The sequence below is a fragment of the Diabrotica virgifera genome, chromosome 1, assembly GCF_917563875.1.
Source record: "Diabrotica virgifera virgifera chromosome 1, PGI_DIABVI_V3a".
NCBI lineage: Eukaryota > Metazoa > Arthropoda > Insecta > Coleoptera > Chrysomelidae > Diabrotica > Diabrotica virgifera.
Window position 1 is genome coordinate 13000339 of NC_065443.1, and position 27931 is coordinate 13028269.

At 32.2% G+C, this 27931-nt stretch overlaps 1 protein-coding gene across 1 annotated transcript in view; it reads right to left on the reverse strand.

Annotated features, from left to right (window-relative positions):
• Positions 1–25853, reverse strand: part of LOC114328099 (zinc finger protein Gfi-1) — a 206145-nt gene extending 180292 nt beyond the window's left edge. The window contains exon 1 of the mRNA XM_028277219.2: positions 25475–25853. Coding sequence (XP_028133020.2) covers positions 25475–25637 — 163 coding nt within the window. The 5' untranslated portion in view covers positions 25638–25853. The remainder of the gene's footprint in view (positions 1–25474) is intronic.
• Between the last annotated feature and the right edge of the window lie 2078 nt (positions 25854–27931).

The following is a 27931-nucleotide window of genomic DNA, read 5'->3' on the forward strand; positions in this document are numbered from 1 at the left end:
TGGTGTCAGGTAATACGATATATCTCCAGAGAGACGGCAATTGGCAAAGCTCCGCTGCCGATATTGGATTTATTACCGAAGATTTCGGGGGATTGCCTTGCCGGAGTTGCTTTTGACTCTTGAGTATTAAAAGAGTCTTGCTTTCTTTCCTGAATACACCATAAGTCGATATTAAAAATGTATGTGTTCGTTAACTACGTATGTCTGAGGAATCTTTTCTTTAATAAATCGTGAGTATGATTTCTGACCACAAGAATAATACGAGGCTTGTTAAATTGAAATTCACCTTTGGTGCAGAAAAAAATGATTGGTAAATATATCTACAAATGACTATTATACCATTACATGAAGGCAGGGGCGTAACAGAGGCCCCCGCAGCATGAAGCTTGCAGGGGGCCAATAAGGCAGGGGCCCCATCTTGTCGTCTAATATATGTAAAAATGTGTTATTATTATATTATTTTATCCATAGATGAAAAATGTAAGTTGCCATAAACAGTGCATGAATACACTAGTAGCCCAGTAAATGACCGTTTTGGAGTGTAATTATCAGCGCCACGACGGATTTGCTTGACAATTTGGATTTAGGTTCTACTTAAACTTCAACTTCAAAGTGGGACTTGTGTCGTTGGTTGCTTTTACTTTTGAGGGCGAAAGGGATGACTCTCGGGGGTGAAAAACATAGGTTTAAAATAAGTCCGGAAATGGATAAATTGACTAATTCTAATCAATTTTGGTTCTATAGAGTTTATATAAGTCAATACTTTTCAAGTTATTTGAGAGTGAAAATGTTAATTTTTCAACAAATAAAACACGTTTTCAAGCGGGTCTTAGCAAAAATGTAGCTTATCAAAAAACAAAAAAAAATTGTTTATTCATTAAGTAGGTACATCGACACAGTAAAAGCAAAGTTGTAGCTCATGAAAAATTGTTCTTATTCGTCCAATTCCAAATCGAATATTTCAACGTAAATTAACCAAAAAGTGAAGCACTTTTTGTGGAAAACTCATTAAAGCTTTTTTTAAATGTTTAAAAAAGAGCTTTATTTTTATTTTTATTTTTTATAAAAGTTTTTAGCATTAAAACTAGGCCAGTTACGCCCCCTTTTTTCAGTTATAAAGTTGGCCCCTTTTTTTTTGGTAAAAAAATAATCTTGAAAACCTTCCCCCATTTAGCACCCCAAATAAAATTAATCGTTGGCGCTTTACCATATACTTTTTATATTATGTACCTATTGTTTATATGATCTGTAGCTTTGACCGGTTCGAAGTTATTTTCGAAAAAATTTGGTTTTATAGTAAAAAAAAATTCTTTATTTTGGAAAAATGCCCTTTTTTCAAAATAATTTATAAAGTATTAGTGATACGAAAAAACTCAAATAGTAAAGAAATATAGGTTTTGCTTTTGTAAATATTTTGTGTTTTATTTTGTTTTTCTGTAAGACAAAAATTGGTTAAAATGTGGCTGTTCAAAATTTGCATACACTAGTGATTACTGACTCGTTCAAGCCCTTTCAAAAATAAGCACTTTGAACCGGTGAAACTTACTAGTCATATAAAAAAAAGGTAAGTAATTTGTAAAGCGGTAATGATTAGTTTCATTTGGGGTGCTAAATAGAGAAATTTTCACAATGTTTTTCAACCAAAAAGGTTTTAACTGTATTTTGAGCACAGCTCGCTTAGTTTTGATGCTAGAAACTTTAATAAAAAATAAAGTTTTTTTAAACACTCTAAAAAAGTTGTAATGAGCTTTCTCCGAAAAATACTTAATTTTTTGGTTATTTCATGTTAAATATTCGATTTGGAATTTGAGGAATAAGAACAATTTTTCATGAGCTACAACTTTGCTTTTACTGGGTCGATAGACTCCATTTTTTCATTTTTTTATAAGCTACATCTTTGCTGAGAATATTTTTTCGATCAAATACATACTTACTTTTTGAGTTATTTGCGAAAAATCGCCTGAAAACGTGTTTTTTTTAACAATAAACATTTTCACTCCTAAATAACTCGAAAAGTATTGACTTGGCCACTTCGGTGGTGACACTGAAAATTACCAGAATGGGACGTTTCGATGCCGCCGGTTCATCGCCGGCCGTTTCGATGCCGCCGGTTCATCGCCAGTCCATTTCATCGCCGTCATATCTCGCATTTCCTAGAATTCCTAATTAATACTAAAAATAACTAATAATTGTAACTGTCGAAAATTCGGAAATATATCAGATAGCGATTAATTGACTGGCGATGAATCGACCGGCATCGGCATCGAACTGGCGGCATCGAAACGGCGGCGATGAAACGTCCTAGACCCGAAAATTACACGGTATCGCCGTATTTCACGTACATTTTATGGGCTATATAAGTTTTTGTTACACTAGTCGCATTTAGTAATTTTTTAAAGGGGACCCCATTTCCAATTCTACGGGAGGGCCCCGACGGAGTTTGTTACGCCACTGCATGAAGGCAAATATCCCATTGTTTCAACAATGATGAATGTATACCTTGTTTAAGCAATTCTTGTGGCTTTTGCTCGAAGAATTCTTTTAGCGCCTTTTTCGGTGGCCCAAAGATGTGAAAATCACAAGGTGGTAAAACGGAACTAGCCAAGGTGGTTGCTCTAATATCCTCCATATCTTTTGTTGTAGATGTTTCTTTCACTGCTTGGCACCATAAGCATGTGAACGTTTATCTGTTGTTGCCGTTCGGTATTTGTCCCTCAGCTGGTATATTTTTTTTTAACTTTGTGTAAGTTCTCTTTTCATTATCTTTAAACCTTTGTTCTCTTCTATTATTTGAGTATAATTACATTAGTATTATATTGTCTTAAATATTTTATAATTTCTGCTGAAATGATTATTTTATTTAGTTTTCTATATTCTTCTTTGTTTCCCCTTTCTCTCTCGCTTAGGTTTCATCGTTTCATCATTAGAACTTTTGTATCTTTGCTAACCATTTAGCTTTTGGTATTATTTTTTTTTTCAAAATTTGAGTTGTGCCTTTTTAACCGAGTCTGTTATTAATTTATTGTTTTCTTGTTCTTTTATATAGGCCTGTTTTTCTTCAAGGGTGCCTTTCATTCTTTCCCTAAATTGTCATCCCATCTTTTCTTTGGGCGTCCTATACTTCATCTGCCCAACGGTGACTTGTCCCTGGCTATTCTTACTATCATTGATTCCGACATCCTGCTTATGTGTTGATTCCTGTCTTTTTTCCTGTTCTTTACCCAGGTATTTATATTGTCTACCTCACATATGCGTCTGATTACCTCACTTCTTACCCTGTCCTGTAGTCCTTTTCCAGCAATCCTTCTTAAGATCTTCATTTAGTTGGTCTCCAGATATCTTTGTGTTTTGCTTGTATCTGGTCTTGTTTCGGCCGTGTAAGTCATAACTGGCCTAATAACTGACTTAAATATTCGGGCCTTTGTTTCCACTCGTAGGTGTTTGTTTTTCCTAGTTGTGTCGTTTAGGCATCCGGCCGTTCTACTGGCATTAATTATTTGGTCTTTTATCTCTTCTTCGATATTGTTGCCGGCTGATAGATTAATTCCCAGGTATTTGAAAGTCATTACTTGTATAATTTGATTGTCTAACTCCAATTTGCATCTTATTGGTTCTTTGGCTATGACTAAGCTTTTTGTTTTTTGGGCTGATTTTTCATATTCATTTCTTTTGCGTTAATTTATTGTGATCGTGGATACTTAAAGATTCGGAATTAATACTCCGTAAAGTTTCGGCTATACTTTTTTTCTAGGTATGCTTCTGGCTGCTTTGATGGATTCCAAAATTGCGTTTGCAACTGTTTATTATCTTTTCTCTTTCTTTTTGTAAGTTTATCGTTGCTCTGGCTCTTACTGCTCTGTGATTGCTTCCTACTAATGGTAGGGAAGCAAAATATGCTAAATGTGCAGTCACTCGAGCGCTTTGGGGACCTATTGGGTTGTGAAGAGTAGGTCCTAAAACCAAAAAAAGTTAAGTAAAGTTTTCCATTTTATTGGGCGCTTGCCATTTTTTAATTTAATTTTCCATTTCCAACAATCGTTTTTTCCGATTATAACGCCACCTATCCAGAATTCGAAAAAATATTTCGAATAAAAGTTACTTATTTTTACGTAAGAAATCCAAATCTGCAATAAAAAATGGGGATTCCTATTTAAGATTTTAAAGTATCCCCCCACCCCACTTCCGTGGGGCGTCGTGTTGGGTGTCATTCGATAGATTTTTCAAAAATATTGAATAAGTGTATTTTACAGTTTTTCGATCTGATGTTCATTTCGCGAAATATCGTGAGATTCGTATTTAAAATATTAAATTTACCCTCCACCCCTCTCCGCGGGAAGTCGTGTTTGGTATCATTCGATAGATTTTTAAAAAATATTGAGCGCATATTTTTTAGTTTTTCGATCTGTCATTCATTTCGCGAAATATTCGCTTTTTTCTTGTGAAACTTTGGGACTCGCCCATTTCCTTACGCCCGGCTCAAATCGTCAGATTTTTGAAATATACACTCTTTTGCATGTACTTAACTTACCTTATCTTAATCTGACAATTTCGAGTTTTTTTAAGGATAGATTTTTTTTTCGGGCCCCCCTTAACGAACTCCCCTGTGTTAAGAGCCAATATATGGTAGAGTTACATCTACAGGGTACCAGGTTTTTCCCATATGATAATCTGACGCGCTCGAGTAACTGCAAAAATCCCTGCTTGGGCTCCCCTACCATAATTAATTTGTATGATTAGATAAATTATGAATATCTATATTAAATGTTTTTTTTTTCGATTTCTACGGGATATAATATCAGTCAATGTTCAATCATACTTTATTTGGTATTGGGAGTTGCTTACAAAATGGAGCAAATATTTGAAAAAGTTCTTATAAACAAAAAAATTTGTTGATTCTCTTTGAAAAGTTAAAAATTTCTTAAAAACTACAAATATATTAAATATTAATATCGTATCTATTAAGACCATATTTCCCGTCACCTTACAGTGACTTAGTACTGTAGCTCTTGTGCATATTTTTTAACAGAATTGTTGCACAACCAAAGAATCTTTCTAAATAGCTGATCAATTAAAAAGGCAATGACTCTTCGAGAACCATCGTTCCCATAAAATTGTCTAAAGCAATTTTAATCCATGCGAAAACAATTAAGTCCAATTAGGACGTTTGTTTTTGTGTGAGAATGAAGGATGTCAAAAATCAGGCTTAATTGAGCTTGGGTGCCCATAAATTGATTTATTAGAACAAATGTACTTTATCATATGATAATTATGGCCGAAGCTTGTCGGAAAAAAACGTAAAACAAAAGACCACTTAAGGAATTTAAACCGTCAAAGGATTTATTTCGGCAGCTGTATTTTCGTTAATTAGCTCTAATATTGTGGGACATACTCACTCATGATGATCTTATGTCTTTACTTGACGAGACGATTTGGGAAGGAAATGATGTGGCAGAATTTTTAAACTGTTACGATGTTTGTCATAGGTAGGTACATCACAAAAAATAAACGATAACAATAAAAATGCGAAAGTACATAAATATAATTAAATATATTTATAACCCAAAAATTTAGTCGACTGCTCCACAAAAAACATAAAGGCACTTAGTATGATGCAAGCTCGTGGTAGAGGGGAAACCCATAGAACGGCTAAACCAGTTTACATATTCTAGGTGTACACTGTGTGCCGAAATAAAGGAGCACATTTTTTAGTTGAAAATAACTTTTTTGTTTTGTGGGCGATTTAATTTCTTTTTGAAGGGCTAATAGCCTAATATGTCCTTAACATGACTGCAAATTTATAAACAAAAATAACGTACAGGGTCGGACTTATAAAAAAATTTATGTAACAGTGCATTTGAGCTAATTGCAAAATGAAAACTGTCTTAGCTAAAATTGAACTGATATGCTCTTTTAGTAGGTTAACTATCCAGAACACTTCAGTAAAAAGGAAATTTTTCAAAATTACCGGATTCGCAAAATATAATTTTTTTATTTAAATAATGTTCAGAACACGTCTTCGCCATACAATTTAAAAAAATTCCGAATTTGTAAAATATCAATTTTTACTTAAATTAGGAAATCTTATTCGAGTACTTTTCTAATAGGTATGTTCACCAGAACGAAACCTTCTTAACAGTAAATTACATCGTTTCCATCGTTTTTGCCTGATATTAGCAGTAATTTTTATTAGGTAAATGTCTTAAGAATTTCTCAAACGCTCAAATATGTCAATTTTACTTAGTAGGTAAGCCATGACTGCTTAGGTTGCCATGGAATTTTTTTGACATTTATAGTTAAGTAAGTAAATTGGCCAGTTTATAATGCCACTTTTAAGCAAAGAGAACAGAATATTATTTAAATATAGCCCTGAAAAATATAATTATGGTGTAAAAAAAATTATAAATGCATTTCCTGAGAAAAATTGACATATTGGAACGATAGGAAAGTTCTTAAGACATCTATTGAACATAACATGAAACCATGGTCTATTGAACATAAAAGTTGACAAGGGAGGAAGCAAAGCTCAAGAACTGAAGAAAATATTGCTAGAGTAGGAGTTGTTTTAGGAAATTGGCAACCTGGCCAACCTGTTGGAATAAGGAAAAGAAACTAGGATTTCCCGCACATCAGTTCAAAGAATCATTAAAGAAGATTGCCGTCTTAAAGTTTTTAAAAAAGTTTACTGTCAAAGACTTACTGCCAATGTAAGAGAAAAACGACTGGAAAGATGTAATTTGCTACTAAGAAGATTCCGCTATCGTGAAGACATTAGAAAAATATGGTTTTCAGATAAAAAAAATGTTTTATTTACGGCCTCCTAAAAATACCCAAAATAATAGGGTGTATTCTGACGTACAATTTAAAAGAGAAATTCCTCTAGAGTCTAGAGCATCTTTTAATCGAAAAAAGTAATTTTTTAAAAGGTGTTGCAGTATCCATGTTGGGAAAATCTCGTCTGATTTTTGTTGATGCTGGGATAAAACTTAATTCAGAAATGATTACACTTTCCAGCAGAATGGTGCTCCTTCGCACACTATCCACAATACAAGGATATTCTTGAGTGAAAATTACCCGGACTATATTGAGCCCAGGATGTGGCCACCTAACAGCCAAGATTTAAAGCCGGTTGACAAATTTTTGAACAAAATTTGTATGACCAACAACAATTTGAAACCATCGAACAGCTCAAAGAAAGAATGCAGTTTGTTTGGAATAATTTTGAACAGGGTGTATTAAACGAGGCTATTAATTTATGGTGCAGACGACTTCAAGAAGTGGTAAACAATAATGGATGCTACATTCATCATATTTTAGTCTAAAACGGGCTCCACACTCTCGGCAAAGTTACTTCGCCAAGGTTGACCGAAGTCCGAAGTACCCTCTCTACACACTCGTTCTACTTCGCGAGGAAGAGCGATACCGACAAAGATCCCTTTGACCACACCGACAGAGAATGGAAGTAGAACGAAGTGAGGCAAAGTTCGTGAGGCACTCTCGTACTTGTTGAACCTCGATCGACTTCGGCGAGAGTGAAGTGCGGGCTTAAGTTTTAAAATTATTGAACTGTTTTCATAAATATGTTATATTTTCCTAATTTAATAAAAAAATTCATATTTTGCGAATGCGGTAATTTTGAAAAATTTCTTTCTTGCTGAAGTGTTCTGGATAGTTAACCTACCAAAACAGCATATCAGTTCAATTTTAACTAAGACAGTTTTCATTTGAAACGAGCTCAAATGCACCGTTAGATAAATTTTTTATAAGTCCGACCCTGTACGTTATTTTCGTTTCCAAATTTGCAGTCATGTTGAGGACATGTTAGGCTATTACCTCTGCAAAAAAAAAATAAATCTCCCCAAAAACAAAAAAGTTATTTTCAACTAAAAAATGTACTCCTTTATTTTGGCCCACAGTTTAGATTTATCAAGTTACATATCATGACCCAGCCAGAGACCTAAGAGGACAAATAAACAAGGCCGCAGTTATGTCCGGATGTTTGAAAGATGTAGTCTGGAATAACCCATATATATGAGAATGGATAGCAAAGTTAGAAATTATTAAACTTGCATCAGACCTGTTATGACCTATGGTATTGAATCAAGAGAAGACACCGAAACGAAGACATCAACAATCAACAGCCGAAAAGAAGACACTAAGAAAAAAGCAGGGAAGACAAGAAGGGATAGAATAAGAAATAACATCATCAGGGAACAATGTGGCGTGCAAGATGTAGTAAAATGGGGTAGGCAAAGACAAAAAAGAATAGTTCAGTCATGTTCAAGGTGGAGAGATAGCTGGCAGTCTACCTCTCAAGAAATACTTCAACGTCGGAATTAATAGATCGACAACAAGTATAAGTAGACGAAGAAGAAGAAGTATGTATGTAGTAGTATGGAAATTGTGGATTCATTTAAACTGGCCGAAACTTTGCAACTAGGTAGGTAGCTTAGGTCACGCTGATCAAAAGTTCTTCGTGTCCCAAGACTCAGAAATCAATTGTTTATGAGTTACAGAGGTTCAAATTTTCGGTTTTTAGTCCATTTGAATAATACATATTTGTAGGTATATTTCTCTAGGGCCATCCCATACATACAAAGGACTTCACAGTTTTCACTGTAAAGTCGGGTCCATCGATCTTTCGCCCGTCGGCAAATTCAAAGAGATAATATTTGTATGTTATGAAATTCGAGTAAACCGATGTCCCTTTATCTAGGCACATGCTGGTATTTTTACAACCCGGTTACTCATCGTAAATCAATCAGTTTAGCACTTAAAAATTTATACTTCAGGATTAGTACAGTTAAAATTGTTAGACAATGATACTATTAAGCAATATAATTGAAACTTTTTTCTACTTTGAAGGACAAAAAAGCGAGTTCATTAGCGGAACGTAATTCAAAATTATTCTGCAAATTACATTTGATACAATATTTGATTAAAATATCTCATTTTTGATGGTAAAAAATATATTAAATACATATATTAATTTGTCTGGACTAAAGGTGGTAAAAGATGGTCTGAAGTTATATTTTTGTTTGAATTTGCCGACGGGCGATAGATAGATGGTGTCAACTTTACCTATAGTGTAGGAAACAGAGGTTGAACCTTGCAAAATGGACACAAGTCCGGTTTTATTTTTTTTCTGTTATATCAAGGGGTGCTTATTATAAGACTATCTTTTTCTGAAAAACTTCGCCCCGAACCCCCCTGTTCACCCCTTTAAAGGGGGTAATTTGTGGTTTTTGCGGAACGTAGCCCTTCCTGTACCTTTTACAAAAAAAATTTTTTATAGAAATATAAAGAGGACTATATTTTCTACGATTTATTTCCAACAGCATATGTCTATCATCCACCGTTTAGCGGGGGTGGCGCCCCAAAGTTGACAAGTTTTTAAAAAAGATGTTTTTAAAAAATATATATTTTTCCCTAACTGTAACGGAAATTAAGAAAAAATCCTGCGGCAATTATTCACAAATAACTGACTGATTTTTTGGTATAGGTTTCACTTAAGGCTAATTGCCCTATTTTTAATTACAGGGTGTTACATTTTGAAAAACCCCTTTTTATACCATCTGAACCGTTTATGCTAGAGTAAAAAGACTTTCAGCGATTACCCATGTACTGGTGCTATTTACAAATTTGTATAATGCACCCCCATTTTTTCCCCGGAACCACCAAAAAAAAAATAAGAATTAATAAATAAAGTCATTTTCTTGGAATCTTTCACACACAATGCCCTTTATTTATATGCTTCATACATCATTTTGTGAACGTTATTATTACCCATGCATGGACATCAAAAGAAATTTCCTAGTGCAACCCCTGTAGCCAAAAAAAAAATAAATAAAATGGGGGGTTAAATTTTTTTTTTGTTTTTTGCTTTTTGATCCATATGGGCATATGCTTCATCAATAGTGCTTTTCAACAATATATATGATGATTGCAACATCCCTGCGGAAACCACCCCTATCCTTGAAAATATACTGCAGAAACTACCCCTATCCCTTGGCGAGGATATTTTTAATATTTTCTCATTACCTATGCATTCTTTTTAAACAAAACTTATACAAGGTTAAAGACCACCATTTACTCTAAAAATTAGGTCCTATTCATTTTTTTCGTATAAGCAACCGTTACAGCACAGTGGCGTCGTAACCCTAATATATGCTTTGGAGGGCTCCAGTTTTTGTTTTTTTTTTCGTCATCTGTTCGTTTTATTGATAAAGTACTTATGTAAAATAAAACAAGACAGTGTAACCTACAAATTATGACCTATGCACATTTTACATTATTTGCTCCCCAAAGCCACAGTGGTGGCCCAAAATCAATTTTTGCATATTTTCGCCACCTACAGGCATTTTATTGCATTAATGCTACCTTAATAGCACAATATTCACACCTAAGTGGTCGCTAAGCAGTGGCGGATCCAGGGAGGGGTGATGGGGGCGATCACCCCCACCCCTCTCAAACCAAGTGATATTATATTTAAAGATTATAAAAATATTCATTTATTTTTATAGAAATACTTATATAATATTAGTATAATTTTTATAAGAATGACTTTTTATTCTTTAGCGACAGTGGCGGATCCAGCATCGTTAAGAGGGGGGTGCCAATTGGCTAAATTTCTATAAAAATAAATGAATATTTTTATAATCTTTGAATATCACTTGGTTTGAGAGGGGGGAAGGTGATCACCCCTCCCTGAATCCGCCACTGCTTAGCGACCACCTAAGGGTAAATATTGTGCTATAAAGGTAGCATTAATGCAATAAAATGCGTGTAGGTGGCGAAAATATGCCAACATTGATTTTGGGCCACCACTGTGGTTTTGGGGCGCAAAGATTGTAAAATGTGCATAAGTTATAATTTGTAGGTTACACTAGGGATGGGAAAAACCTACCGGTTTAAACCTAAAACCGGTTTTTTTACTTCGTAATAACCGGTTTTACCGGTTGTTTTTTTGTCCCGGTTATAACCGGTTTTTTCTTTTTAAAGTAAAAACCGGTTATTAGGTTTTTACGGTGATTAGGTTTAGGTTAGGTATTATTTCGGATCCCAATCATAATTATTATTCTCAAGTAATTATTCCAAACAAAACCATAATTCAAATTTTATTTTATTTTATAAAATACAGAAGCAAACTGAAAGTGCAATCCCACATCTCCCAGAAAAAATTATTAAGTTTTATTATAATATTTCCTTGAAAAGGTATTTGTAATCATAATATTTACATAAGAAGTGTCTGGTTGAATTAGATGCAAACATCATCTATTTTTCACACTTAACTCTTGGCATTGAAAGTGGATGAATGACTTTTTCTGATTACCAAAAATAATGCTCTGACTATGAATATCGAATTACTGATTACGAATACGAATCTCCAAGAATTTCGCTACGTTTTCAACACGATACACTCGTACAGGAAGTATTAAATTAGTTAAAATGTATCTCTTCTACAAATATACAAACGTGTTAAAAGTAATACATGTTCTTTCGATAGTACTAATTTTGATCATATTGATATCGAGTCGAATGGAGTATCGCAAACTAAAGTTTATTGTAAATGTAACTTTGTAACCTATTGGATTAAAAAAAACCGAAAACCGGTTTTTCCAAAAACCGGTTTTTTTGGCCGGTTATAACCGCCAGGTTAAACCGTAAGCAAAAAAAAAACGGTATAACCGAAAACCGGTGTTTTGTCAAAAACCGCCATCCCTAGGTTACACTGTGTTGTTTTATTTTACATAAGTACTTTATCAATAAAACGAACAGATGACGAAAAAAAAAACAAAAACTGGAGCCCGCCAAAGCATATATGAGGTTTACGGCGCCACTGTGCCGTAACGGTTGCTTATACGAAAAAAATGAATAGGACCTAATTTTTAGAGTAAATAGTGGTCTTTAACCTTGTATAAGTTTTGTTTAAAAATAATGCATAGGTAATGAGAAAATCGTAAAAACATGCTCGCCAAGGTATAGGGGTAGTTTCTGCAGTATATTTTCAAGGATAGGGGTGGTTTCCACAGGGATGTTGCAATAACCATATATATTTTTGAAAAGCACTGTTGATGAAGCATATTCCCATATGGATCAAAAAGCAAAAAACAAAAAAAAACTTTTCAACCCCTCATTTTATTTATTTTTTTTTTGCTACAAGGGTTGCACTAGGAAATCGCTTTTGGTGTCCATGCATGGGTAATAATAACGTGCACAAAATGATACATAAAGCATATTAATAAAGGGCATTGTGTGTGAAGGATTCCAAGAAAATCACTTTATTTATTAATTCTTCTTTTTTTTTGGTGGTTCCGGGGAAAAAATGGGGGTGCATTATATAAATTTTTTGCTCTAGCATAAACGGTTCAGATGGTATAGAAAGTGGTTTTTTAAAATGTAACACCCTGTAATTAAAAAAAGGGCAATTACCCTTAAGTGAAACCTATACCAAAAAATCAATCAATTATTTGTGAATAATTGCCGCAAGATTTCTTCTTAATTTCCGTTACAGTTAGGGAAAAATATATATTTTTAAAAACGGAGGATGATAGACAGATGCTGTCGGGAAATAAATCGTAGAAAATACAGTTCTCTTCATATTTCTATAAAAGAAATTTTTTGTAAAAAGTACAGGAAGGGCTACGTTTCACAAAAACCACAAATTACCCCATTTAAAGGGGTGAAAAGGGGGGTTCCGGGGCGAATTTTTTTCAGAAAAAGTTAGTCTTATAATAAGCACCCCTTGGTATACCAGAAAAAAAATAAAACCGGACTCACTTACTTACTTATTATATCTCTTCTTATTACTCTACAGCCTCTCTTTAGAAATTCCATCTCTGTTGCTCTTAAGTATTTCGTTCTTTTTTTTCGCTACTGTGGAATATTGGGAGCTTATGAGTTTCTTGGCCAAAATGGTACGATTACTGACTGTCCGGGTCATCGCATTTTCTTACTTGTTTATTCGCTGTAAGTTCTCTAGTTCCTTCCATTGTCTTCTATTTCTTGCTCTGTTTTTGATTTCACCCCGTCTTAGTCCAATTTTTTCGTGTTTTCTCGTTATAGTTTTTTCCAGCTGTTTTCGGTTCTTCTTCTATTTATTTTCTCCTCTGATTGGTGAAAATGTTCTTCTTCAAGTGCTTGTCTCGCTATGTTGCTTGATTGTTGCTCAAAGTATAGCCAATTTACTTCCATTTTTTTTCTTTGACTAGTAAATATGTTGGTTTGCTTTGTTCTTTCCTATAGGTTTATAGTAGTTATTCTGTTGGGCCAGTATATTTTCAGTAGCTTTTTTAAAGATTTGTGTACAAAAATTTGCAGGTTTTTAGTTGTAGTTTCATTCTGTTTCCATGTTTTGTAATCCGTAAAATAGTAGGTATACTTTTGATGCAATTATGTGAACAAATAATACGTATGCGAACTTGTCTAATTCTTCTACTTGCTTACCGTTTGTATACCTAGTAAATTGGAAGGTTGTAAACAACTAGATACAACAAATTTATACAGGGAGTGATTCTGCATGAAAAAATGACAGTTTGTTACACAGTGAGCACGTAAAGGTTGGAATAAATTCATTTTCTCGAGAATGGACGATTTTGGAAAAAAATCCCGAAACAGGTTAATTTTTATTTTTAAATTACGAGTTTTTGGCATATATATCATACTAGTGACGTCATCCATCTGGGCGTGATGACGTCATCGATGATTTTTTTAAATGAGAATAGTGGTCGTGTGATAGCTCATTTGAAAGGTAATTAAATTCTTTATTCAGTAATATAAACATTAAGATAATTATTTATACAGGGTGTTCAAAAAATTTTTTTTGTATTAAATTTATGGACATAAAAAGAAGAATATATGTAATTTATTTAATTCAAAATACATTTTACTGCTCTCAGAAAACAGAAAAAAATGAATATTTGAAAAACAATCATTGATATTGGCTTAAATTAAATGTTCAAATTGTCACGAGCACAGGCGTAGCCAGGTTTTAGTTTCGGAGGGGGTTCAAAAAATAAAACGACTAAAACTACATAAAATAATCTTTATATTCATAACAAAAATTTGAAAGATGTTAATATTTTCAACTTTTCGGGGGGGGTTTGAACCCCAAAACCCCCCCTTGGCTACGCCCGTGGTCACGAGGCTGGTGGGTGGCTGCTTTATTATTGAATTTAAGCAAAAAACAACATTTATTTGCGAAAAACATTTTTTTCTGTTTTCTGACAGCAGTAAAATGTATTTTGAATTAAATAAATTACACACATTCTTCTTTTTATGTCAATAAATTTAATTCAAAAAAAATTTTTTTAGGCACCCTGTATAAATAATTATGTTAATGTTTATATTACTGAATAAAGAATTGAATTACCTTTCAAATGAGCTATCATACGACCCCTATTCTCATTTAAAAAAATCATCGATGACGTCATCACGCCCAGACGGGTGACGTCACTAGTATGATATATATGCCAAAAAGTCGAAATTTAAAAATAAAAATTGACCTGCTTCGGGATTTTTTTCCAAAATCGTCCGTTCTTGAGAAAATGAATTTATTCCAACCTTTACGTGCTCACTGTATAAATGTATGATACGGGGCGTTAAAATTTTTGTTTTTGTTAAAAACTGACAATTTATAGTTATTGCTCTGAAACGGGTTGAGAAATACAAATGAAAGTTTGGAGGTTTTTAAGAGATAATTAGTTATTGCGCATTTTCTGACATACATAAGTAGGTATAATTCATACAATTAAGAATTTTATAATTTATATTCAAAAATGACAATATATGATAAACAACTTTATAAATATGACATAAACCCAAATTATAATATTGACTTTAATAGTATGGAACAAGTTCAGGTATACTTTTTAAGGGACTATAGCAAGTTGCCTATATCTTTAAGAAAATTAGTGTTTATCTCCGACAGTTCACAAATGTTCAAAGATTATTGTATGCTATATACAGATGCATCAAAAAATATTGAAGGTGTGGGATGTGCCTATTGGGATAGCAGTAATAAAATTAGTAAAATGTTTAAACTAAATTCTATTATGAGTATATACACAGCTGAATTAATAGCGATAATGGAAGCACTAAAATATTTATCTAATATAAATCATTCAAAGTTTATAATTTTTAGTGACAGTAAAAGTTCTCTTAGTAAAATTAGTGCTATAAATCCTAAATCAAAAGTGAACTACATTGAATTATATATCATAAATAAAATTAAAGAACTTCAGCAACAAGGAAAGTCTGTTAAGTTGGCATGGGTTAAAAGCCACTGTGGAATAACTGGAAATGAAATGGTAGATGAATTGGCTAAAAACGCGGTGACACAAGGAGTATTAACCCATTATCTTTGTACGCCAAAAGATATTGAATCAAATTTATTCAAAGAGATTAAGAAAGAATGGAAAGAAAGGTATATTGATGAAAACGTAAATACAGGAAACCACTACAGATCAATCAGAAACTATATAACGGATAAACCTTGGTTTTCTAAAATGGAGTCGACAAAAGATATGATAAGAACCATATGCAGAATGAGATTTGACCACTGTCTTACTCCATCATATTTATTTAAAATTAATATAGCTGATAGTCCACAATGTATTTGTGGACAGTTGGGCAATCTACAACACAAAATTTTGACCTGTTCTCTTATCTCTAATAAAGTTAATATGTTTTTAAATTCACTGTATTCTTTGACTGATGTCCACCATCCCATTAATTTAAATTATTTATTAACATTAGAAAATAATGAGTTGGTATACCGACTATTGTATAAACATATTTTAGATATTAAGCTTAAATTGTAATTGTAAAATATAGAGTAAGTATTTCTTGTAAATTGTTATATGTTAAAAGAAAAAGAAAAGAAAATAAAAGAAAAAAAAAGAAAAGAAATATAAAAAAAAATAATAAAATAAAAATAAAAAAAAAATAAAAAAATAATAAAAAAAAAAGAAAGAAAAAATATAAAAAAAAGATATATAAAAAAAAATAGAAAAAAAATATAATAATTAAAAAAATATAAAAAAAATATGTAGATAAAAATGAATGACGAACTTGGACAGTCCATAGTAAAATAGCTTTCGAATGAAGTAGAGGGCTAAAGAAGAATGTTGCAGTTTTTACTGTGGAACTCTGAGAACATCATTTGGAAAAAAATTAATAAAAATATATATATAAAAAATTATTAAAAAAAAATACAAAAATAATTATTTATTAGTAGAATTGTTTATTATATTAGTATTAGTTTTAGGATAAGATACGAAAAAATGACTAATAAAATAAAAAATAGTAAAATTGGCGAATGGATTTAGTGTCCGCAGTCATATAAACCCAAACAAACAACAACAAGAATTTTATATTCACTATTGGCGCGCATTCGGGTAATGGTCTCAATTTTTTTAAAGAAAAAATGGTACGCTACTGAGATACCAAATTAAAGATCATTTTTGAATTCTTCGTTTAATTTGTGAAAAAAATCTTTTTTTTCACAAATTTCTTTTATTTAGATAATTTTATTTAGTACATTCTGAAGAACTGTAAATACAATAACATTGAACCAGAACAATAACAGAATTTTTCCATCTATTTCTCCATTACTTTGTAATACCAATCCTAAGTACTTATCATTATTTTTTTTGTTTTTGTTCTTGGTTTGGAACTTTTAGCCACATAATTACATATGAAAGGTCAGGGGGGAAAACGGTTTTAGTCCATTTAGCAAAATTTTTCAGGAGACAAAAAACAAAGTTTATCCTTAAAAAATTATCTGATCGTTCTTTCATTTGCGCGCTGTGACTTGAATTGTTCTTTCCGCTTATGCCGTATCTTTCTTCCTCTAGGTACCTATTAGATACATCGAACTGAGAGCATTTTTTGTTAGTAGGTAGTGTTTTTAGTGATTGAAAGAGACGGCACTGAACTATAATACCTAGGTAATAGCGTCAAAAGCTGAATTTCGATTTTTTTAAACTAAAAGCGTTTTCCCCTCGGCCCTTCATATAAATATTGGAAGTATTCATGTATATCTACGGGTTTATATAGGAAGGGCATTTTTCATGCTCAGGGGTTCATCAGAGCGATTTCATTATACCAAACACACAAGGCATAAACCACGGTTACGTAGGTGTGCAACATATACCTAGGTACAGATACAAAGGAAAAATCTCTTCAAACGATCAATGTTGGGTGTTTATAGGGTGATCTATATGAAATAGATTTGACAAGAATGTAAATACCACCATAATATCAGCCGCATCACGCGTTCCATACTTAAAACTACCCCTGTAGATTGAAAATGAAGATAAAAATAAAAGCAATATTTAAAAAAAATAAGTAAGTATAAAAAAGGTCTTTATTTTTGTTTTTTGAAAAGGTTGTAGGTGCTTTTGAACAGATTCTACAGTTAAATACCTATGGGCCATTCCACGAACATACGCCTGTTTTGGATTACTTCGACAACGAATATTTTATTGTGCAACATAAGAAGTACGAAAGTAAATGGCGCTAATAATTATTCCAATAAACAACAATGTAATTTGCAATTTACTGTCGTTCTTCTTATTTTGCACAGTAAAATATTCGTTGTCGAAGTAATCTAAAACAGGCGTATGTACGTGGAATAGGGTATACTATTATTTCGCTCATTTAATTTTTGAAATTTCGCAAAAAATACATGATTACCCTGGTTCTCAGGAGTCCACACAAAATCATGTAATCAATGTTTTAGCATCAAAAAAAGGGGATATTTTCTGTGGAATTTGGCATTAAAGTGTGCAATTTACAAAGTTTGCAGCCACTCAGGGCCGGCGATAACGGGCCTGCACTGCAAGGGATGCACTGTAGGCGGGCGCCCCTGTTGTGGGGATGCCAAAATGAGCTTTTTTTTCTGCTGGTGTTATACAAAATAGAAAACTACTAAGATAGAAAAATTAATTTTTTAAATATGATAATAATTTTTAAATAGATTCCAGTCCAGATTTTAAATGTGTGTGTGTTTATGTTTTATTGGCACTGGTTTAAGCAACCAACTGGCCAGTCAATGTGTTTTGAATTCTCTCTTTTACAAAATATATGCTTAGTATCTAAATTTAAAACTATTACTACTACTGTTTTTTTTTACTCTGTTTTTTTTTATTATTTTTTTTATTATATTTTTTAACATTTTTTTTATTACATTTTTTATTTTTTTTTTTTTTTTTGTATATTTTTTTATCGCGCTAAGACCTAAACCCGATTCAACCTCGCGGAGGTTTAGATCTTAGTATCTTTTTATTTTATTTAATTATTTTTTTTTTTATTTTTTTTTCTTTTTTTCTCAGAGCTTTAATTTTAAACAATTAACATGGTTGTACAAAATTTTATAAACATCTAGATTGTTTGATTGTAAAAGGTATATAAGATTAAAAGGAAATTGTACATTAACTTGAACTAGATTGGCAAAAAAGTTTGATATTTCAATAAAATGTAAAGGACATTCTAATAGCATATGTTGTAGATCAGCTAGCTCTCCACATATACATTCATCATTATCTACAAGTCCTATTTCTCTTTTGTAGACTGGAGTCAGACAGTGATTACTTCTTATTCGACAAATAGTTTTGATAAAGCCTTTGTTGGAAACTTGATTAAACCATGTCTTGATGGGAAGTGTAGGCTGGATTTTTTTGTAATAATTTCCTTTGTCTGAATTATTGTATTGTTCCTGCCATTTCGTCCGTTTGATAGATCTCATAATAGAAATTATGTCTCCCATAGGAAGTTGATAAGTATGCAGAGTGGATTCCTTCGTTGTTGCTTTTTTAGCCAGATCATCTACTATTTCGTTGTTTTTTATACCAATGTGTGCTTTTATCCAACACAATATTATATTTTTGCCCGATTTCAAAGCTTCACTGTTCATTGCTATGATGTCACTGATGATATAATTTTCTGCAAAATTATGTACATTATATTTCAATGTCTTTACAATGCTTTGGCAGTCTGTAAATATAACATAATTGAGTTCTTTTTGATTAATACATATTTTGTATGCTTCTTTGATTGCAATGAGTTCAGCTGTGAAAATTGTCATTTTATCAGGTAATCTGTTGTTTATTTTTATACTTTTTTGTGGGTAATATATAGCATATCCAACTTTTCCTTCCATTTTTGAACCATCCGTATATAATTTCTGATAACTCCCCCAGTTTTTTTGTACACACTGAAGGTGGTCTATTTTAGTAAGGAAGTCTGTCGCACGAATATTACTTAAATGACAGTTAACTGGAGATAAATAATCTTCATAATTTAGCTTTCGAGACGAGCTTTGTTCAATTTGGTGTATGTCGCCAATGGAATTAGAAACGTTGAGGAAGCTTTCCACAACTAAAAGCAGTTTCTTTTTTTCCCAGTAATAATGAGTTAGGTATGAGGTGGTTAAATGAACAATTTTATTTAATAGCAGTTTATCGTTAACCGCTGTTTTAACTATAAATTTCTCACTTAGGTATTCCCTGCGTAATGAAAGTGGAGGTTCATTAAGCTCACATTCCATGACCAATATAGGTGTGCTACGAAGATAACCAGTGCATAACCTAAGTGCCTTATTTTTGATCCTCTCGATTTTTTGGAGTACAGAGTTTGATGCTGAGCCATAAAAAATAGATCCATAGTCTAAGATTGATCTTATCAAATTTCTGTATAGTAATATTGATATGTTTGGATCAGCTCCCCAGTTACTGACACTTACAGTCTTCATGATATTCATTGCATTTTCCATTCTTCGTAATATGTAATTTGTGTGTTCTTTTTAATTTAATTTGGAGTCTAAAAATACGCCAAGAAATTTTATTGAAGTTTTATAAGGAATACTAGTATTATCAAATTGTAGATGGCTTTGAGGAACATATCGTTTTTTAGTAAAGGTAACAATGGTTGATTTACTCTCTGATATTGTTAAGTTATTATCGGTAGCCCATTTTTTTATAATATTCAATGTCGATTTAAGGTAGTTATTACATCTATCTATTGACTTATTTTCTGCATATATCGCAACATCATCAGCGTACTGTAGGATTTTTATGTGTTGAGGAAGTTTAGTTTCTAAGTCAGCAGTATACAGTATATATAATATAGGACTTAGGATGCTACCCTGAGGTAGTCCCAAAGATGTGTATCGGGAGTTAGATTGATCTCCATTTAATCTAACGTGAACTGCTCGATTAATGTATAAGTTAATGATGTTCCATGTTACTATCTCGGATATTCCTATTTCCAACATTTTCGCGTATAGTATGTGAAGATTAACGTTGTCGTAAGCCCCTTTTATATCTAAGAACAAAGCACTAACTGCTTTCTTATAAGTAAAGGAACTATAAATGTCTATTAAAAAGTGGCAGAGGCTATCTTGTGTGGATTTACCTTTTCTAAAACCAAACTGACTTCTTGGTAATAGGTCGTTCTTTTCTAGCCAAAATTCCAGACGGTTTTTAATAAGTCTCTCATATGTTTTTAGTATACAGGAAGCCAGACCGATTGGACGGTAAGAATCCCAATTCTTTGATGATTTTCCTGGTTTTAAAACCGGAATAATAGTGTAAACGTGCCAATCGTCAGGAATCTTTATGCGGCGCATCCAAATTTCATTATATATATTTAGTAGTGCAGCCTTACCAATTCTTGAAAGATTTGATAGCATCGAGTAATGGATATTATCGGCACCTGGTGCTGAATTTGAGTTTTTCTTCAACGCAAAGTTTAGTTCAGTGGCAGAAAATGGTTTGACTAGGAAACGGATTGGTTCTGGATAGTCGTACAGAGCATTTAGTTGTAAATCAGGAATTACTAATTCTGCAGACGGCGGTGTGATATTTTGATGGAACTCTTCTATCCACGAAGCTTCCGACAGAATAACAGGGACTTTGTTCTTTGTTTTTCTATTTTTTATTCGGTTAACTTTTGACCATACATCTTTAATAGGGACTGACCTATTTAGGGATCCGACATAATCTCTCCAGCTATTTCTTTTAGTTTGTTTAGTGATCTTCTTGACATGTGCATCATCTTTTTTATACTTAAGTAGGTTTTCATGGTTTGGATTTTCTTTGAATATACAAAAACTTTCCTGTCTTCTTCTGACTGCTTCTTCACATTCTAAATCCCACCAGTATTTTCCTCTGGAAGTCGGTTTTTTTATTTTAAATTTGGGGATGCAGTAGGATGCAGTTGTATTTATATTGTGCAAAATTTGTTCATAAGAATTTATATCTTTAAATTGAGAGAATACATCTTCCGAATACTGTTCATATAATTTCCACTCGGCATTCTTTAAATTCCACTTTTGTGAATATGGATTATATGTATGAGTTGGTTGATCCTCTAACTCTACTCTTATAGGTGTATGGTCTGAACCAAATAGGTCTTGAAGTGTTTTCCAAGTGATCAGGTGGTTTAAGTCAGGAGTACAAATGGTCAGGTCTATTGCCGATTTCGAGAAGTTCCTAAAGAAAGTAGGAGAGCCATCATTTTTGAATATTAAATTATTATCGTCTATACAGTCCATCAAGATTTTACCTTTCATATCTGTTTGGTTGTCTAGGCCCCAGGCAATGTGGTGAGCATTAAGGTCACCTCCTATTATAAATGGTCTTTCTATAGATGTTATGAAATTGTTCCATTGTTGTAACAATAACTTGGTTCCTGGGGGAACATACATAGATATAAATGTGACAGTATATGACTTAAACTTTATTTTTATTGCTACTTTATTGACGTTTATTAAATCTACTTTCATGGTGACTTCCTCGTAATATAGGTTTGAATTTATTAAAATTGCTGAGCCACCGCCAACAGTTACTGAAAAGCGGTCGTCTCTGACAATATTGTACCCGTGAAAGTTATAATACTTTTCTGGTTTAAATCTAGTTTCTGATAATAATGCGATATCAACTTTCTGGTCTTCTAATAGGTGGATAAGGTTTTCTCTATTAGAGTTAGCCGATCTACAATTCCATTGACAAATTACCAATCTATTCATTATTATATAAGAGAGCACTTAAAACTGATTGAATTGAATTTACTAGAACTGATTTTTCTGGAATTTCAAAATTTTTGTGATTTATATTAGAGATAATACTTGTAACTATATTTGATATTAATTCTGTTAATTCTTTTGATGGTTCATGTATTTTAGATCCTTGTTCTGGATTAAATGTAGATTGATACGAAGAAGAGGTGATAATACCACCAGGTCTGTTGGACATGGGGTTTAACTTTATTATTTTTTGATGTTCCATTGTTACTTGGTCTGGTGAGGAAGAGATAGGTCGTTTGTATTTTGGTGGTTTTATTATTGTATATCTATTTGAAACTGAAGGTAGAGCGAACTGATTGGAAGATGTTTGAGACGTGGACAATTGAGTAAAGGAATATGAAGAGGATGGTGCATTCATATTTGGAGTTTGATGAGAATTTATTGAGGAATTATTGGCTGCTATAGATGCATAAGTTATCTTAGGAAAGAGTTTAATTGTTTCCTTAAAAGATAAGCTGTTTTCAGACATATAATGTTTTATTTTCTTTTGGCGATCAAATTCCGGGCATATCTCCCATTCATTAGTGAAGTGTTCACCTTCACAGGATAGAGATTTTTTGTTAAACGATGATAAAGGACAAGAATCGGAAAGGTGAGATTCATGACACTTAAAACAGCGAGGATTACTTTTACACTGCTTACTCATGTGCCCATACCTATAGCAGTGGTAACAGATAATTACCTTTTGCTGGTATTTTTCAACAGTGTGTAAGACATGATTAATTACTACATACTTTGGTATATTCTGGCATTTAAAAGACACAATAACTGATTTTGTTGGATTAAATATTACTTTGTCATCTGCTACTATTTTTCTTGTTATTCGTTTCACATACTCAACCGAGAATTTGCAATGGTGATCAAATTCCTTTATTCTATTTTTAAGATATTCTTCCGATATATCTGAATCTATATCCCTTACTACACCTAGTTTAAACAATTGAAATTTTGGAATGTATGCGGTCAGATTTTTTTGAATAAGGAATTTGGAAGTAACTAAAGCATTTGCGCTACTATAATTTTTAAATGAGACCCTAACTCGGTTGCGTCCGATTGAGTCAATTTTTTTTATATAATTGTCAATTTCTGGATGTAACGTAAATAGGATCTCGCCTATTTTAACAGCGTTTAATTTTCCTGTAAAATTTAAACTGGAGTTTTCAATGAAAATGTAAAAAGGTCCTAAATCAATTTTTTCGTATAAATAAACAGGCCTGGTTTTTTCTGGTTGATCTGAGTTTACTAAAGTATTTTGTTTTTCATTAATATTGTTAAGATTAATACTACTACTTATCTTATTTTGAGGCTGGTTGGGTAGAAATCCATTTAAATCTTGTAAATCACAGCTACTATCCATCGAATTCTCAATATCAGGCGGTTCGCCTCCACTAGATGACTCCATAGAGGAGTTTTCAAGTAACGTTTAACTTATGAACACTTTCAAAATGTAAACTAAATAAGGAAAAGTTTAACAAAACTAAACAAACTAAATTAGAACGGTATAAATCAAATAATCCGCCAAAAATTAATATTTTTCGGAGAGATTTCCAAATTTAAATTAACTTTTGAGATTTTAAATAGATTCCAGTCATAATACGCTAATATGTGTTTGTTATTTTTGCATACCGAACAGCGTACTCTACCTATAGGTACCTAGTAAAGACGAAACTTTGTCAGAATGCGCAAAAAAGTGGCCGTATCAATGTATGGTATAAATCTTTAAGAACTTCGATACGCTGATTTGAAGATAAGAGCCTGCTGATATTTAAACATCTCATTAATCATGTAAATTAGTCATTAAGTCAACATGCATATTAGTAGGTAGATATACAGTTAAAATTATTAGAATATAAAATATTAAGCAAGACAAATTAAACTTTTTTTCAAGTTTTAAGGATGAAAAATCAATTTCATTAGTGGAACCGAATTCAGAATTATTCTGCTCATTATATTTCAAACATGATTTGGTTAAAACATCTCAGTTTTGTTGGTAAAAAATATATATCTATTAATTTGTCTTGACTAAATTATGGTTCTGTTCATTTCCGAGATATACAATGTTGCCAAATTGAATTTTGTTATATTCGGTTTAAATTTTCTAGCGGATTTCTGAGCTGACTATAATCGAATTTACTGGTGTAAATATAAGTACATAATACTATGTATGTTTCAAAAACCAAACAACTTTGCACTTATTCAAAATGCTTTGTTTATTTTCTTCATATTTTTGAAGTTATACTTTTTTAGGCGCCTTGGGTGTAAATTTATATGTGCGCGAATTCATCAAAAGTCTTGGTCCTGAGCGCAGCTCAAACGTTATACGAGCTCTGATTGGGTAATTACAATGACCTGTCAACAATTGTTCAATATGTCGGTTATTTTATTAATATGTCAATGGTTATGGGTAAACAAATGTTGTATATATTAGTTTTTATTGTTGTGAGGACATAGACAAAAGCAAGTTTATAATTGTAGTGACTTTTTAAATAGTTTTTAAAAGCAACAGGTACGTAATTGTAATTACATAGGTAAGTACCTACTTACCTATTTGGAAAATGTATGTACCTATCTTTAGTAGGTAATGCTTTGACTTACATAATTTGATTACCAACAAAACTTCTACCAATCTTCATCTAATATATTGTTTTCTTACTCTATGTTTTGTTGTATTTTAATATTTTAATTCCACAAAAATCAAATTAATTTGATTAAATTCAGAACTGTCAAACAGTAAAACGTTCAGTTGACCTATCTTCCCACATGACAGGTACGTGTAAGTGGCTAAATGAGTAGATGCTTCGATTTCAAATCCTATGTACCCTAATAAACGCGGTTTCGAATCCCAATGCAAGTTTTTATTTTTTTATACATTTTATGATTGTAAATATATTTGTTATATAGTTTTTTTCAGAAAATGCGTATCTATTTAGTTAAAATTTTTGCCAACAATTATTGTTCAGAAATCATTTCTTTGTGGCATTTTGTAATGTGTTTGTGTATGTTTTATTCTTTTATTTTTTGGTATTGTTTTAATAAAAATTTTTGGAAAGTAGTAAGTATTAAAATTAGTTTAACATTTAAATAAAATATAAATAAACTGTTTAAAGTACATATATTAATTTCGTTGGAATCATATACTTAATAGAAGTATAACTTCTTACGTGCGTACAAAATACACACACATTCTATTTTTTTAACTTATTTTATAAGTTTTGTGTTAGGGGTTTGCCAAAAGATGACATAAATAAATAAATATACCTACTTAATTAAATTTTAAAAACCCGAAGGGCGCCTATGCTAGTTTTGCAGATGGACACCTTATAATCTAGCACCAGGGGCCAATAATAACCTAAATATGTTTTGACAGAAAAATATTTTTAATCCTCTTACCTTCTCGTCCTTTGGGTGTCACGATGGTAAAGGCGCTGCTACCCGGCGGACTCGAATTGGGAGAATCTGACACGTTAACTTCGGGACTCCCAGAATCATCCCTATTACACCCGTTACTGAAGTCCAACGGCATCGTGGGATGAGTGCTCAGCTCCAAAGTCATCTTCCAAATTATCTACGAGCTAGCAAGAAGTTCTTAAACATCACTAAACTTTGTCCTATGGAGAGGAATGTCACAGTCTGAACTCAAGAAATGTCACTAAGTCCTAGAGAATGTCACTTTGAAAAGGAATGTCCGAGTTCCAGTCACTGACTTTTTTACGGAAAGAGTTGCCCTTCAGGCGTGTGGACCCATTATCACCCGACGATGTACTGTCTGATGCCGAATCTCGCGGACTGAAGTGGATAAAATGGAATAGGTGGCGCGAGTACGAGAGATACGCAGGCGATTGTAGACCGTATCTAGGGTGGCTTTAACGAAAGAGGCGGGGCAACGATATAGAGCTCCGCCTATCGCTAGGATGGATTTAATGAATGAAATAGTAAACAGTTTAGCTGGGAATTTTGACATCGTCTATGATTTTGATGAAGGTGAGACGGAAAGAGTTTGCGAAGATGATATCGAAAGGATTAGATACTTATAATGTATGTAATTTTTTACATAAGTAAAAGACGTTCAACGAAATATTTTCATTTTACTATTTTTTCTGGGAATAAGCAATTATTTTACTTTAAAATTAAGTTTATTTGACGTTTCGACTTCAACTTCGGAAATCGTTATCAAAATAAAAAATATTAATAAATTGCTTAAACAAATGTTGTTTTTGTTACTTTTGCTAAAAAAATTCTTCCAATAGTTAGTGATGTTGATTATAGTTACTTTCGAGTAATCAATACAAATCGTTACTTTTGAATAAAGTAATCATTTCAAGTATTCGTTACTTTGATTACTTTGATTACTTTTGTATTGAGTATTTTTCGGTAGATAGATATTTTGTGTAGATATTCGGATATAACAAGTAATCATTTACAGTATTCGTTACTTTGATTACTATGATTACTTTCGTTACTTTTGTATTTGAGTACCGGTAATCGTACCGAGAAGCGTATTTCTCGGTAGATAGGTATTTTTTATAGGTATTCGGATGTAATAAGTAATCATTTACAGTATTCGTTACTGTGATTACTATGATTACTTTTGTATTTGAGTACCGGTAATCATATCGAGAATCGTATTTCTCAGGAGGTAGGTAGGTAGGTAGGTATTTTGTACAGGTATTCGGATATAACAAGTAATCATTTACAGTATTCCTTACTTTGATTACTATGATTACTTTCGTTACTTTTGTATTTGAGTACCGGTAATCATATCGAGAATCGTATTTCTCAGTAGGTAGGTATTTTGTATAGGTATTCCCATATAACAAGTAATCATTTACACTATTCGTTACTTTGATTACTTTTGTATTTGAGTACCGGTAATCATATCGAGAATCGTATTTCTCGGTAGGTAGGTATGTTTTATAGGTATTCCGATATAACAACGACCTTCACCGATCTGTTTAAGGGATAAAAATGATTTGATTACTATGATTACTTTTGTTACTTTTGTATTTGAGTACCGGTAATCATATCGAGAATCGTATTTCTCAGTAGGTAGGTATTTTGTATAGGTATTCAGATATAACAATGACCTTCACCGATCTGTTTAATGGATAAAATGATTATATGTAAAATAGGAGATGATTGAATGCTCGAATAAATGAAATTTATGGAAATAAAAGGCAGATATCACCTAGTTGCTCGATATTTGCCTTTTATTTTCATAAATTTGATATGTAATTTGTGATTTTAAAAATTACAAATAACAATAGGGGCGCCTGATATAATTTTGACCAGACTACTTAGTTATCTAATAATTAAAAAATGACTTTGTTTATAAATTCTTATTAAATTTTTTCGGCCCGTGTAGGTATTTATTAGAATTTTAGATTTTTGAATCATTCGAAACAAAAAAGGTGTTTTGTAATTTTTCTCTTGTTGATAATGTTCGAGTTAAACACAAATTAAAACCAAAAAAAAGGAAAATGGCAATTTTTAAGGCTAAAAACATAGTTAAAAAATAACATTTTTGAAATTACGAAGTACCTAAATTGAATTCAAACCTTCTTCTATCAGTTCTCGAAAGGATTTTGGGCTTATTTCATTTAAAAACTTTGTTTTTTAGTTATTAATGCAGTTTTGCAGGTTCGTAACAATTAAAAAAAATATTTTAGAATAAATCTTGCCAAAAATTGAGACCCGATAGAAAAAAGTTTAAGTAATTTGAATTTAGATACTTGATGATTACAACAATAATATATTTTACTTGTGTTTTTGGGTCTTGAAAATCGTCATTTGTGGTTTTTTTTCAGTTTTAAATTGTTTATAGCTCGAAAACGATCAATTTAAAAGAAA